Source organism: Mchenga conophoros, linkage group LG20 (genome assembly GCF_057382185.1).
Source record: "Mchenga conophoros isolate Kocher_MC1m ecotype Shallow Benthic linkage group LG20, M_conophoros_male_GT1.1, whole genome shotgun sequence".
In the NCBI taxonomy this organism is placed as follows: domain Eukaryota; kingdom Metazoa; phylum Chordata; class Actinopteri; order Cichliformes; family Cichlidae; genus Mchenga; species Mchenga conophoros.
In genome coordinates this window covers 9,885,313-9,901,403 of record NC_140545.1, presented here as the reverse complement: position 1 = coordinate 9,901,403, position 16,091 = coordinate 9,885,313, and the positions used below count along the sequence as shown (strand labels likewise).

Here is a 16,091-nt window from a genome sequence, read left to right as displayed (position 1 = left end):
ATAAGCACTAGACACCCGGTGCTTAACCGACAACTCAGTCATCACCTGAGCAAAAACCCCCGACAGAAAATTAGAGCCCTGATCGGTCTGAATGTACTTCGGTAACCCAAATATAGAAAAGAACTGTACTAAGGCTTTCACCACGGCCTTAGCCCTAAGCGATCGCAGGGGGATAGCTTCTGGAAACCGTGTGGCCGCACACATTATGGTGAGTACGTACTGGTAACCCGCCTTAGTTTTCGGTAAAGGCCCTACACAGTCCACAATAACATGCTCAAAGGGCTCCCCTATTGCAGGAATTGGATGTAACGGGGCGGGTGGAATGACCTGATTGGGCTTACCCGACACCTGGCACACATGACAGGACCGACAATAGCACGCCACATCAGACTTAAGCCCCGGCCAAAAAAAGTAACGAAGCACTCGGTCATAAGTTTTTTTAATCCCCAAGTGGCCTGACAGATGATGCTCATGGGCCAGACTCAAAACCTGGGGTCGGTACTCCGTCGGCACCACCACCTGAGTGACCACCTCACCCCCCAACCCACCCACCGGAGCCCAATTGCGTAACAGAACCCCGCGATCAACTTCATAAGATGCAGAACCAGGCACCGCCCCTGGCTGCAAGGCAGCAGCTCGACAGGCAGACAACGTATCATCAGCCTGTTGGGCCGCAATGAGCTGCTCCCTGTTTACCGCCAGGCGCAAATCCTCCGACACCACACTAAAAACCTTCGCCGTCCCACCATCCACCCCCGGAACAGAACTATCATGCGGCTCAGAGCCGTCCGGAAACATTTCGGATATGTCCACCTCACCACCCAAGCGACGAGCTTGAGCACGAGTAACCACACATGCTGGAAACACCGTGGAGTCACCCAGCTCCGACGGGAATTGGCATAACCGATCCGAAGTAGGACACTCAATAACTTCCGGAGTAGCCGGAAACACCTTTCCCCCGGCCAAGTCATTTCCCAAAATAAGATCAATGCCTTCAATCGGCAGCTGATCTCGAACCCCCACCCGCACAGCGCCCGATACAAAAGACGAGGTCAAAGTAACCGTATGGAGAGGCATGCGTAGAATACTCATCTGTATACCCCACACCAGTAAGTCAGAACCACAGTACGACTGCTGAGAGAAAGGCACGACTCCACGCCGCGCCACCGAATGCTTCGCCCCTGTATCCCTCAAGATGGTGATCGGAACCCGGTCCCCCGCATCACCAGACAACGATAAAAACCCTGACGAAATAAACGGCCGAAACACCTCATCTATCCCCCGCGGAACGACGCCAATCGGCATTAAGCTAGGGCGGGTTACCGCGGAGCAACACTGCACGGCCCCCCCCGAAATGTTGGCCCGCGCCCCCTCCCTCGCCCTCAGCACGGGACAAGAAGCAACGAGATGACCGAGCTCATGACAAAAAAACATCGGCGGTCCCCAGCGGCCACCGCAGGGCTACGCCGCGAGAGCGGGGGAGAACGCCCCCCCCCCACCTCCGGCAAAACCCTAGAACCCCGACGTAACGGAGGGGAAAAACCCCTCTTATGCGTCAAAGCAAACTCATCTGCCAGAACCGCCGCTTTCGCGAGGGAAACGACCTTCTGCTTGTTCAAATAAACAACCACCCGCTCTGGCAGACACCCTTTGAAATCCTCCAATAACACTAACTCCCTCAGCTGTGCAAACTCCTTAACCTCACTAGCCTGGCACCACCGATCAAAGAGCAAACCCTTCTCGCGCGCAAACTCCACATAAGTCTGATCCCCCCCCCTCACACACTGCCGAAACTTCTGACGGTACGCTTCAGGCACCAACTCAAAAGCACGCAATACAGCAGCCTTAACCACACCATAATCTAAGCTCTCAGATGCCGACAGGCTAGCCCACACCTCCTGAGCCCTACCCACCAGCCGACACTGCAACAGTAAAACCCAGACCTCCTCCGGCCACTGTAACGCGGCAGCCACACGCTCAAAAGCAGGAAAAAACGACTCCACCTCAGATTCACAAAAGGGCGGCACCAATTTAATGTGCCTCCCAATATCAAAATCCTGACGGAGAGCCGGGGCGGGACCAGGCGCCGGCGGCGCAGGGAGCACAGAGGGCGCAGGCGTGGGCGGCGTAGAGTCAGGGGCACGCGGCGTAGAGTCAGGGGCACGCGGCGGAGGTCCACGCTCCAACTCCAACGCACTCACCCTCAGATGCATCGCTTCTACCTCCAACCGGTGACTACTCAACTCCACCTCCTTAATGCGGAGCAACAACTGGAGCTCCTCCGCCGACGACCCCACCACCGGAGCCAGAGGAGCCACAGAGGGGGTGGCCACAGGAGGAACAGACACCGGAGCCAACGGCTCCACAACCGCCCCGCCCGTCCCACCAACAAGCGGCACGCCCGACAGCAAACCCCGCTCGCTCAAAGCCACCGTGACAAGCTGCCGCAAATCTTCCTTCTTTACCCCCGCCGGTGCTCGCACATCAAAACGGCCCGCAATAAGCAACAAATCCTCCCTCCGACACCGACCCAACTGCTGCAAGGAAGGCGCCTCGGCAAACTTGTCCACATCGAACTCCATCCGCGGCCACCCACACCAACAACCCCCAAACACACAAAAAACAACCCCACACACCCACACGAGCCCCACGACACACAAACGAACCCGAAATCCCTCAAACGAACGAGCCCCCATTTATGTTACACACCGGCCCGAAGCCGGGGTGCAACACAACAAAAAGATAAACCCGATACATAATAACGACAAAAAAAAAACACACCACGGCAGAATGACGAGAGTTGGTTAATTTATTCACTGAACAGGTAGCGAGCTTCAGGGTGGGCGATGCCAAAACAACAAACAAAACACACTAGAAAGAAAAACAGAGCTAACTTACCTCCCACGATTCCAAAACAAAATACAATTCTCTAACCTGTCTCCCTACCCGAAACAGGAAAAAAGAGGGGAATAAAAGAAAACGGCTTCCCACCCCTACAGCTACCAAGCCCAGGTACAACCCTTTTTCAACATTAATATTGCAGCCCCGTGCAGTCACACACCACGACGGTCCCCAGTCACACAGCTCACGGGGAACCAGGAAAAGTCTGCTCACCGGCCCAGTCCAACCCCTTTTGTAGCTGGCCTCTTTCCTTCCTCCACCAATGGGCGGCCTCCACCTGGAAACAAGCATCGCTGAATACAAATACAAACAATAACAACCCCGTACCACAAATAATGACCCTGGGTCATAACACCATGCTTTCCATAAACAGAAACTGGTTCTCTGGTGAAGGACCATGTCCTAGTGGCATCAACAGGAACTACACATTCTGGATCATGACACCTGTACCAAGGAATATAGGAAGTATGAGCCAACACCAAACTGAAAAAGGATGGGAGGTGGAATACAAATTATGAATAATGGTATAAAAACGTATTTCAGTCAGGCAAGTTCTAGTTTGCTTAATACCACTTTCTTACAAAAGTAAGAAAGTGGTATCTTACAAAAGTAAGAAAGTGGTTCCATTATTCATTCATTCCATTATTTGTTCCATTATTCGTTCCAGTTCTTTGGTCAATTTACACCATCAAAATAAATCAAATGAAAAAGGTTTGAAACTTCAATTTTCCATTTTTTGATTACTTCACAAATGGGCTTGTCCGTGCCTCTGGTTAAAATGTTAATGTTTCATATTGGGCTGTTGCTTCAGAATTGGACTTTTGAACAAAAAAAGGGACTCTTTTTTAATTTTCCGGGCACTCCTTTGTGGTTGGACTGGATCATTAGAGCATTCGCAGAGTCTAGAGCCAGTTCAGCAATAGACCCTGTAATACAATTGCAGTATGTATCATATAGGCCAATATTACCTTGACTAATTTATTATCACACTGTGTTAGACATGCATAAAATGTCTTCAGCCACAGGTCAATGTATTGTTGTATTATACCTTACATGTGCTGTAGTAGACTGTGTCATTGATTGGCTACATATTTATTAATCATTTTTATTTATTTCCCAGAGATTTTTTAATCCAAAAATATTGCTTCAAAAATTTATAAAGCAAATAAGAAAAAAACAACTTCTTATCTAAACTGAACAACAAGTTTTGCGGCTTCAACGAAAGACTGTATATAAAAAATGTATCTAGTTACTGTGATGCCATCTATTTCAGCTTTTTGAAACCAGATGCTGAAGAGTATATGTGATTAAATCAGCAATCCCGCTCCATCACAATTCACAGGTTATTGCTATAAAAAAACAACAAATGCGACGTTGAACACGAACACAGTTGGGGTGAAGACCCATTAGGCAATCATCGTGTATAAGTTTCAATAAAATCTCTTTTCAGAGTAAAATCTATTCTGAAGGGAGTAGCAAGTCTTGTAAAATTGCCCATAAAACAATAAATATGATTTTGACCTTGACAATTCAGATGGCTACTCATTAGATAATCATTGTGTAAGTTTGATTAAATTCTGATCAGTAGTATAGGAGGAAGATTAGAGGAGAGAGGATGATTTTGACAACCTCCTTTTGCAGCCAGACGCATTTATGCTTATTGATGTCCTTGTTGTGTCCATCTTTTATATACAGTCTATGGCTTAAAAAAAGAAATAACAAGAATAACAAGCAGTTTGTGAGCAAGCTGATATTGAGCAGTGTTGTCGATCTGCCTGGCAGAACATAGCAACACCCAGGCTAAATGAACTGGGTCGTTTCTATTTTATGTGTCTCATATCATATAAAATATAAATTATTTTATGATATGCTATCTTACAGGCTACAAGGTTATTTGGCAATTCCCTTAGCTGGCTACAAAAGTGCAGATACGTAATGGTCTCACTGTTATATGGTCTTCCAACCATAGTGTGCAGCTCTGCACACTTCTGTACTCTACTGGATTTGTCATACCCAGTCTTGCAGTCATGAATGTGCACCCATATGACGTGAGACACTCCAGCACATGACATATTTGGCTTTAAAGTGACGTCACGGCAGCGTGGGGCTCAGCAGGCAGATCGTTCGTCAGTCTGAGAGAAGAGGAGCAGCAGGAGGAGACGTGCCGGTCTCCTCTCCGCTGTAATGACAAGCCCTCACAGCCACTCTCTCCAACTCCTCTGAAACAACCCTCAGCCTCCAGGATTTTCCTCCGCCGCTTCCCCTCTTCCTTTTTCTTTTCAGTTGCACCTTATTTCATTTTACTTTCATTTATTTTACTTTATCTAACCTCTCAACCACCCCCCTCCACAGAGATGTCAACAGATAATGAAGATCCCCTGCCTCTGGTGACTTGAATCCTCCCTGCTTCAGAGAACTGAACATTCTCATTTTCCGCCCCCCATTTTTTTTTCCAATTTTCTTTTTTGGACGTTCATCTGCCGTTCAGCAATGTAGGAGAAGTGACGGCGTCATTTCAGCAATGAGGATGCCAACTGCATGCCCCGATTTCGGCTCTCGGCATCTTGCATCTTTGCCTTTTCTGCTGGGGCGACTGAAAAATGAACGATTTGCGTGAAGGCAAAGTTTGAGGGTACCTCTTTCGGTTTCCCGCTCACCTGTCCGCCTGCACGCGCCTACCCCCTCTCTCTCCTCTCGGCTGGTGAGCAGGGAGAGCAAATCATCGCCAACAGAAGAACTGACGGACAACTTCGAAGAGACCCGACAATTGTTCTGGTATTTTTAGTGGAATTTTTTTTGTTTGTTTTTTTCGGCAGTGTTTTTTTCCTCCTTCCCCCCCCCCCCCCCCCCCCCCCCTGTCCTTTTTTTTGGGAGGAATTTGATGTGCGCAACGTAGAAGGATATGGCTTAAATGATGTTTGCGTTGACAGCTGGAGTAAGGTCCGTAACTTGAGTGCTTTCTTCTCATCAGCAATTGCCGACTTTGGTGGAAAAACCCATCCAAATGGGAGGATACCTGGAGGACTGAGTCGGTTTTCGACAGTCGAGAGAGAGAGAGAAAAAAATGTGGATAAAACGGAGTGTCGCGCGCAGGTAAGGCACAAATTATTTTGTTCAGTAATTACTTTGTACTTAGATTCTTGAATGATTAAGGGGGGAAATGTAGACTGTGATTGTGCATTGTAATTTCTCTTCAACAGCGTGTCTCAATTTTTTCTTTTAAATCTACGCCACTGCAAGTTATTAGAGTCTGCTGGAATTGATGAACGAATAACATAGATCAATTGGACTGTGAAAAGCGCGAGGCTGTGGCTGCCGCTGTGTTAGAGTTATACACATATTAGCTGCTTTAGTGTTGGTAATAAAGAATATCCGGGTACAGGCTTTCTATAGATATGTTGTGTGATTTTTAAAAAAAATTTTAAGGAAGAAAATAATTGGAAAATTTCACATCCTGTACGCTGGGGGTCGCCAACAGTACGGCGCAAGCGACGCACATACATTCGCAGATAACAGACGCGTGCTCAAAGCGACACGTGTGTAGACACGCGCGCGCGTGCGCGTGCACAGTCTCAAGGTTAGGTCTGTCAATTCCTCCCCACTTGTGAGAATAAACGCGTCCAGGTGAGCTCCACGTGCAATTCGTTGGCATAAAGTGAAGGTAAAATGATGAAATAAATAAAACTGAGAAGCTTTGCCCCCAAAATATTAAAGCACTTGGTGTTCTGATGAGTGCGTATCCAAGCACAAGGAGAGGATGGCATACAAAATATCTGTGCGCAGGGGTCAGCTTGATCACACTGAACAACACATCCCTTATCTTTTTAGGCTACATTAAAGTCTTTTTGCCTGAGAAATAGTTTTTTTTAAATGATAGATATGATAGAACTACATCCCTAAAGTGAAGATATAGAAAGTAGGCTTCAGACTTCAACTGATGAGTGAGGAAGTCCAAACAAAAGCCCTAAGTGAGATCATTCATTTGCCCCAAAGTGGGTTTATAGGTAATGACACACTGCAAAATGAGACCAAGTCTGTTTTCTTGCCACCTGCTGGATCCCATTCCCACCGGCAGCTCATATTCCTGCCCAGTTGCAGCCGTACATTTGTTATGCATGACACACGCTGTACATCTTTAGGGTTGACCTCGCAGGGTAATGGCAATGCACGTCTTAGACAGTGCAGTTGTGCGAGATGATGAAATGAAATGCCATGCCTTTAGATGGATCGGCAAGGGGCACAGAGAAACCAATTTCCATCATCGGGAATTTCCTTGTCACTTGCTCACACAAACTGGAATGTCCAAATGGGACATTGGACGATCTGCAGCCGCTGTTATGGACTGAAGTCGCTTGTTATTAGCAGTAATGTACCCTGTTTTGTAGTCAGGTATTTTTACTGGCTTGGGCCTTTTCAGGGCGCAGAAGTTATTGTGCACACAGGAATCTGTGCACATGCATTAAAGGCAATAAAATTGTTTATGTGACAGAGATCTGTCCATTTTCCTTTAAGTTAAACCCCAATTATCAAAACTCGTTAAAGAATATTAAAATGCTCTCGGTAGTTCAGTAGCTGTAGCTGAAGCATCTTCATGAGGTGCCCACGGTTACTCTGTGCACGAGAAACCCCGCCACAGTCTAAAGTTTTGCAATGCTGTCGCTGATTATCAGACATTGATGGCAGCAGTTGGTGGCGGGGCTTTTACTGGAGTGATTTCCTTCCCTGCAGTATGGGTGGTGAAAATATTTACTTTCCTTTGTTTGAAAAAAAAAAAAGGATGGATGAACTGAATGTGTACAGAGAAAGCCACTGTACCTGTTGGAAGAGACAAAGAACAAACCACCTACAGAAAGTAAATATGTGGGCGTAAATGCAACCGCACTGGCTTCAGTAGACCAGGAGAAAAAAAAGGGCTGATGGAGAGTTACAGATACAATTTTAAAAAAACAAGGCTTCTAGAGATGACTACAGTAGTTACTCATCGTTCTGGGCAAACCGTCTCATTAAGACAGCCTGTGGGCTAAGGCTGGGCTTTAGTGATTATCACTATTATTTATAGACTTACTAAAAAGACTGTAAAGATGTGATGATAACATGGGAACGAATTGTAATTGGGTTCTTATTAAAGTAGCCATCCCAAATTGTAAACCAGCTGTTTGTTGGTGTGCATTCAGTTTTTCTCGTAAATGGATAACAATGAACGCTCATGACCTGCGACATGCTTCACTGTCTGTGATGTGTGAAATCTTCCAGTCAAAGCTAAATGCTGGTAATTTGCAGCGTTATAACGAGCTTGAACCAGAGAGCATCTGACTCGAGGGTTAACCAGCGGGGATTCGGCTCTCACACACTCGGGATCTCTGGGCTGAGCCTTTCATGGATGTCACACAGTTTCAGGTCCCCCATGGCGAGCTCTTGTACAGCTGAGGCACCGGAGATGCTATCAAGCCTCGGCACACTGCGGCAGTAAAAAGCGTTGCTGACTGAGACACCAGTTGCCTTTTACGAAGGCTTTATTTGTCTTGTTTCACTTGCCTGGCAGAGGATTGTAAAGCATAGATGGCTGTGTCTTTGTATGTTTAGCCTTTTCTGCTCAATAGGGATACATTGAGTGATCAAGAGTGATACATCGAGTGAATTTGACAGTAGTGATTCAGATATGCACTAAAAAAGAAAAGAGAGTGGTTTTAATGAGCTGTGAGCTGCCTAATATTGCTACACCTGGTGATAATTTCTTTGGTATTTTGCGAGTTACTCCTGTGTGAAAAAGAAAACTGTTATAATAGTCTAATTCTGATTAATATCACTGGCTTAATGAGAAGGGTTCCTCATGTATTACAGTTTGCAGTGAGGTGTTTTTTTCTTCCCCAATGAGAAAAAGTTGCACAGCATCATCAGTCTGCAGCTGGTTATATGACAAGCCGTGGTTCTCTTAGCGAGCCCTACTAAGAACTCCAGGGCTAAACATGGCATTACTGTGTTAGGGGCCATCAGATATTCAGATATTCCTATGATTTAGGTGCCATCTTAATAGCCTCTATGAGGGTTATTAACTGGGCCTCTCTGGAGCGTGATTAACCTAATTTGCAGTGAAATAGGCTGTGTTGCTTCTTGGAGATCCTATCCTCTGGAGGCGTGTGTGTCTGTGTGTATGTGAGAGTGTGTCTGCATGTGTGTCATTAGCACCCTGTGCTCAGCAGGAATCTGTTAGATCCAGAAGGACTGGTACAGGTTGTCCCTTTCTAATGACATAAAAGACAAAAAAGGCATGGACGCTGTCCATCTAAACCTTCTGGAAATACCTCTGAGAAAGAAAGAGAACAAGAGAAAGGCTAGCTGTTGTTGAAGACGTGGGTGAAACATGAACGACCTGTCACTGACTGGCATAGCAATTAGCAGAGAGGAGTCAAAGGCAGAATGGGACCGTAACTGCTACTGTGCTTTAATTTCTTACTGCAACACATGAGTGCATATCGGAAGCTTGAAATGAGAAGCCTGGAGTTTAGCTCATTAAGTTTTTTCTTTCTTTTTTTTTTTTGAAAACCGAACACTTAAAATACTTGAATTTATGCGCTGGTGATCAAAAAAAAAAAAAAAAAAATCAATAGCAATCAGAATAAGTGTTTTGCTTTGTGGAACCGGCTGTAGACCGCCAAATGACAGTAAACCTCAGAATAAAACCTCCATATTCAGATCTCATGAATTTATAGTCCGTGTTCTAACTTTATTGGCAGCAACCTTCAGCCTGATTGTGTTTAATCACCGGCTTGTCCGCTTTGTGCTACATGAAAAAAGTGTGCGTGTTTCTATCGCACTGGAGCACAACCATCCACAAAGTAAAGGAACTAACAGCACAGAACTCATACTTGATTCATGTAGTGAGCTTTTGCTGGATCAATACTGCCTCTACAAAGGATCAGACTTATCCGTCATGGCCCTTCCCACTAACTGGCCTTCTCCAGGCACTGGGGTGCCTCTCAGAGGGCCATTTTCTACTCCTCCTCCTCCACCAAAACCCCAAACTGCCACCTGCTTTATTTTGTGTTTAGCTACTTAGTGGTATTTGCTGTCAAGTTTGTCACAAGAGACAAACAAGACTTAAAGACAGTAAAGGGCTGATATGACCGAAGCATTGTCCTGTTATTTCCTTTTTCCACCATGTTTCTTTACAGCCCTGCTTATCTTTCTGAGCATGTGGGTCATGTACACTCTACTGCAGTGGGAGTAATTAATGGGATGATGCAACACTCTTGGCTGTTGCGCCTTAGACCCCCCATATACACACATATACACACTCTGCCCCACCCATTTTCTCTTTTGTTTGTTTTCCTCGATGAATTATGTTCTGACCTCAGCAATGCAGCAATGTTTCTTACACTACGGCCATAGTAGCAGCTGCTGCAGCTCAGCCTTTCAGGCATGGATGGAGTCTTATTTGTGTGCATATCTGTTTGTGTGTGTGTGTGTGTGTGTGTGTGTGTGTGTGTGTGTGCGCGTTGCACACTACCAAAACATTTGGAGGATTTCATACAATATTTGCCTCCCAGAGGCCTGCTGCACCGAGGCAATCCATAAATCTCTGGAACTCTTTGGAAAGCCAACTGTGGTATTTATCTCCCTAATACTGGATATCTACTGAGGACAGCTTAACTCCTACACCTTGGAGCCTGCATTTTTACGAGCAATGCAAGCACATGCCGCTGAGATCCCTAAAAATAAAATAGCTAAATAAATAAATATAAACACAGCAAGCATCTAGAGATAATCATAAACAGTACATTTTGATTTATGATGAGAAGAGCTAGGATTTATTTTAGAAGTAGAGTGGGGAAATAAGGGATGCACTGAGGCATTCGGGCATCATCCAAAGTAAAAGGTCATAACAGAAGTTCATGTTTCTACACAGATGATCAGTATCTTCCTACCAATGTTTCTGACCTTTCAATTTGATGTTCAAGATATTCTGGAACAAAGCTCTCATGTATTACAGATAACATGGAAAGGTACTGTATGTTCACTATCAGTAACTAAGGAGGGTCGCTCTGTATTTCTGGTAATTTGGAAAAAGGACAAAACATTTAGTTTCCTCAGAGTCAAGATGAAAGCCGGGCCACTGTGGAAGGGAAATTGTTTGTATAACCTGCATCAAAGCAGACAACTTGAGTGATATGCCTTTTTTCTTTTATTGCTGATCAGTGGGATATGTCAGCGGGGATTGTAAACATCTGGCAAGTCTCAAAGCTAATCACATTCATTTGATACTAGAGGCATGTTACTTGGTTAGAGTGGCATTGAGGAGGATTTAGCCACCACAGTCAACAAATTAGAAACACAACGTAGTGGGAATAAGCGATTTGGTTCCTGTGTATCTTGGCAATTGTGCTTGCCAATACAGAGCCATTTCCATGTAGGTATGTTAGTGTGTGTGAGTGCGAGTGTGTGTATACATGCTGGGTTATATTTGCCCCATCACTTAGTCTGAGAGCTGAGAGCTTGAGCACACAGCCCTTTTCACTTTCCAACAAAGGCGTGATTGCATATTCAACAGGCTGCAAATACAGACTCAGGGTATCACGGCTCTTCCTTTAAGTGGACAGAGGATGAACCCCCTCAGGTCTTCTGGATGAAATGCAAATGCTTCTGCAATTGAAATGCAAACAACGACCAACAACCATGGTCTGATTGTCAGTTTAAGTATGTGGTGTAAAGCTGAACGGGAGGGTTAGAAAAAGTGCAGTACATAAATACACAGGTCAACTAATTAAGGTAGGCTAAGCTATCATATGAATCCAACTGTAAATCAATTCTCCCCTTCTGTTATAGATACATTTTACTTCCATATTCCACTTCCCAGTGTCTCTCTGTCTCTGCCTTCTCTCCTCCTGTGTGGACATACGCAGTCTTGCTGTTCTGTCTGTTCCACCACACAATTAGTGATTAGCGCTACAGCAGGTAGCTAGTGCTGTAAAAATCAAGTGCAACATAAAATTGTACCCACCCTCTCCAGTCACATCTAATCACATTTATATGAAAAACGTGATGCTCTTCTTCCATGTTTCTGCACTTATGTCTTCAAAATAAATGACTAAATAATACAACTGTTATTGTGGGTGTTGATTTTTATTCCACATATTAATTTGTAACATTTATATGTGGAATATTTTAACTATAATACATTAGAAATACTAATTTTATACATTTAGAGCCATAATTTGTTTGTAAATTAGACCATTTCTGTAATTCTGTACCAAGGGATTTTCTATCAAACAATCAAGATGTGATTGAAGTTAAAAAGAGGCTATAAATTAATTGGAAAAACTAATCTGATTTTTACATATAACGACTGTATTTATTACTTGGATTCTTTGACTGACTTGGCCATTGAAGAGTCCTAATTTTCTTTATCTCGACAAACTTCATTTGCACTGTTATGTACCATCTAATCAATTTTGAAGCATTCGAAAATCTGAACAGAATATATACTTCACATTTCTTCCTGCTACTTCTGTCAACAGTCACATCATCAATAAACAGTGGCGCCCCGGTACCCCTGGCAGCCGTACAGCCACATCCTGTCACATTGCCTCCATCATGTTTCACAGATAACGTGGTATGTTTAGGATCATGAATTGTTTCTTTCCTTTTCCAAAGTTTTCTCTTCCCATCATTATGGCAAACAGTTTTCTTGGTTTCTTCCATTTTTCTTTGTTTTTAGAAGTTGCACAGGCTCTTGTTTTCTGACCTGGCCTTCCTGTTCTTGAGTGTAACCAGAGGTTTGCACCTTGTTGTAAATAAACACTGTAATATTTTACGAATGAATCAGACTGTTAATGTTGCCACTCCTAAAAGTTTTGCTGTCCCTGTGACAGGTGTGCTCTGTTTTTCAATGTCATGACGTCTTCTGTCCCTTGGACTAACATCTTGTGGAGCATATATTTAAAACGACAGCGAAAAGCTATAAAATACACATCCAACACTGTGAATCGACTTCACACATTCTGATTGTTTTGTCATGAAATAACAAGAGAACATAGGCTAGACCTGGCCATGAAACTTCCTGGCCAGTTAATGTTGAAGCTGTAAAACTTTCTGAAATAAAGCTGAAAGTATGAACTTCAATTATATTTGATTATTTGTGTGTGGTGTGGGGCGATAACTACAAAAACAGGTTTTGTTCAAAATTTATGACTCTTCCTGTAAATGCAAAAATCTAATAAAACAAACCTACCTAAATAAAGATACAATACAATACAATACAATACAATACAGGCATGAAACAAATAAGAATAAGAAAATCTCTGACAGCAAATAAACCACAGTTATTAAGAGTGAAATGGTACTTAAACATAAATACTGTTAAATGTGTGTAACATTGGGGGATGAAAAATAAAAACGGAAAACATGATGTTCATCATGAGGATCGCTTGTAGTTAAATGTATAAAGATGCAAAAACTCCCGTCCCACTAATATTCCCTCAGAAATAAAAAGGCCATTGGAGTCTTTTCCCTGAAAAGTTCTCTGTACATTGGGAGATAGTGGAGGGAAAAAAAGTGCCAAGCAAAGGGAAAAATGAAAAGTGAGCAGAAATGGATTAAAATAACAATAGAGCATTTTTGCTAATAGTCCATTTTGAGCTGTTGCCACAATGTAATACTGTCTGTGAGAATTATGGTGGATAAGAAAGGTGCTGATGTCTCTAGAGACATACTAATGCTTTGCATGCCTTACTTTGTGAGAATGTTAGTGTTTGATAATGGATAATGCTGACTGTCATTCTTTCTCTAAGACACGTTGCCTATTAGCACATATTACATCCTGCAGACAGTTTTAGTAAATGAGGCTTTGCTTTCTATTAGAAAATAATTAACTTTTGTATTTGATAAAAATCTAAAGCACTATTTCAACAGTGTCTCAAAGTTCAGTGCCATAAAATGTTTCCATTGTGTCTGGGTCTGTGGGCCAGGTGCCAGTTAAAATGAGTTTTAAATGGAATAATGGAACGAACTGTGTAGCCTCATAATTCACAAATATCCTGTATGCAGCACCATTCATCAAAGCTGCAGAGAACTCCTTTCAGCATTTTGTATACCTTCTGACATTTTCAATTTGCATTATCATTAGCAGTCTATTGTGTTTATTGAACTGGAAAAGCAGGCCTGCCATATTTTTCACATGAATAACATTCATTTCTCTGAGAAGTTCAGCCTTTTAAATGGTCGTATATTTTCTTAAATGACAACTGGGTGTTTCTTTCAGGCTGTACGCATGATTACACACTGTTCTGCAGATTTTTGTTTCTTTTTCAAGAGATGATCCCAGTCAATTTAGGCATTATCTCCCTGGAGACACATTAGGCTCTTTCAGATATGCACTTCTTTGCAGCGATGACACTGCGCCTGAACTTGTCGACTTCATCCTTGCACTCTGGTCATGTGTCCATAAAAGCGGTGGTGGCAGTATTACTAAATTGGATTTAGTAACTATAAAGATGACACAGTATAGTATTGGCATATTTTTCAGTATTATACACTAAATATTAATATTTTCTTAAATAAATTAAAAATACTATGAACACAAGGTCTCATCTCTCTGATGCCAACATGTTGCCATCGGTCTGAATGAGTTTTTGTCAGGGAACACAACTCAAGGAAACTCGACTCAATTGGTTGTCAGTTGGTTGTTTACTGGTTATATTTATATAGAACAGGATAACCATCCTGTTCTGCTGAGCACAGGTGTACTAATTAAATGTGAATTTCTGTCTATAAAGAAAGATATGCAATTTTGATGATTTATTACAGTTAATTGCTGGATAATAAAAAATGGATTGAATATAATTGCCAACCTTTAATTGGCATTCAGTTGCAGACTGATTGCAGTCTGACTCTGTCTTAGGGCAACATCTATGGCAGGTTTAAATGACAGTCTTGGTGTGCTTGACAGTAATTTTGCAACGAAAATGACATAACAAAAAATTCTGAAGGGATTTGATAACCTTTTCTTATTGGATAAAACAGACATTGATATGGTTTAATTTTAAGGACATAATTTGCAGTTAAAAACAAGGTCCCACCTCTTGTAGTAACTATACTGCATGCATTACTTTAAACACAATAAGTTTGAATACTTGCACTTGCACTAAAGAGCAGGCATGCACGGGGCATGTAACGTGTGCTGCATGTGCTCATAGTTTCTCAGTTTGATAAAGTTGTTTTGGAATAGCATTAAATACTATTAAGATTATAAACTATCTGTCTGGGAAACATATTCTTCTGCCATTTTTTTAGTAAGAAAAAAAAATCATTTAATGCAGCACACATGTACTGACCAATCGTGCATGTACTGTAGCTCTCTCCATCTTATCTGTCATGAGCAACACTAACATAAAAGAAAGCCCACTTTCACAGACTTTCACAGACTGATGAAGCCTGCAATATTATAGTATCAGCTGTATTAAAGTAACCCCGACTCTAGCTCTGATCTGCCTGTCAGGTTTAAGTGATCAGTGTACTGAGGTGAGATCAGGGTAGGCTCATAGAATACTGTGGCTACGAGTAACCGCTAGTTGCAGTGATATGACATAAATATTTTAGCTGTTAATGGCTTCACATTTTTACTAATGATGCCCTCATAATAGTAGATTTCATGCAAACCAGTGTAGAAGAATATTACTGTTATTGGAACCTTTGCATTTGCTTTATGTTACAAAATTTCTGCTCAAATTTGCTGGCAGCTTTTGAATTGATAGAGACTGCTTATTTTGCTTATAGAATGTGGTAGATTTAACTGACAGATAAGCAAGCTACAATAATGGTTAAATGAGATGTAAGTCAAATTCATCCAAACCTTTATCTTAGTCCATCAAACAGTTATAAAGGAAACAGAGTCTGGACTAACATGGTGGGCTGAACAACACACCAGTATGTGCTTATTAAAATAACAGATGCAGATTTAAAAGCAGTGACCAGGCTTATTGCCAGAAAGCAGTCTTTGTGTGATCAGTAGCAAAAGCACATTAACTGAGTAGTCTGTACGATAGGTCAGCTCTTCATGTAAATGGATAGGAGGATGAAAGCAAATAGCTGGGGGGAACAAAGGTGGTGTTATTTCTACCATAAATAAAGAACAGCAGATTTCATTCTTTTGTTTTTTCTTTTTTTTAAAAGGCAGAGCTAGTTTGATTCCACCC

The 16,091-nt window shown here is 42.8% G+C and overlaps 1 protein-coding gene across 1 annotated transcript in view; it reads left to right on the top strand.

Annotated features, from left to right (window-relative positions):
• Positions 1-5,046: 5,046 nt before the first annotated feature.
• Positions 5,047-16,091, top strand: part of ajap1 (adherens junctions associated protein 1) — a 54,520-nt gene continuing 43,475 nt past the window's right edge. Inside the window, exons 1-2 of the mRNA XM_085259572.1 lie at positions 5,047-5,676; positions 5,873-5,994. Coding sequence (XP_085115698.1) covers positions 5,966-5,994 — 29 coding nt within the window. The 5' untranslated portion in view covers positions 5,047-5,676; positions 5,873-5,965. The remainder of the gene's footprint in view (positions 5,677-5,872; positions 5,995-16,091) is intronic.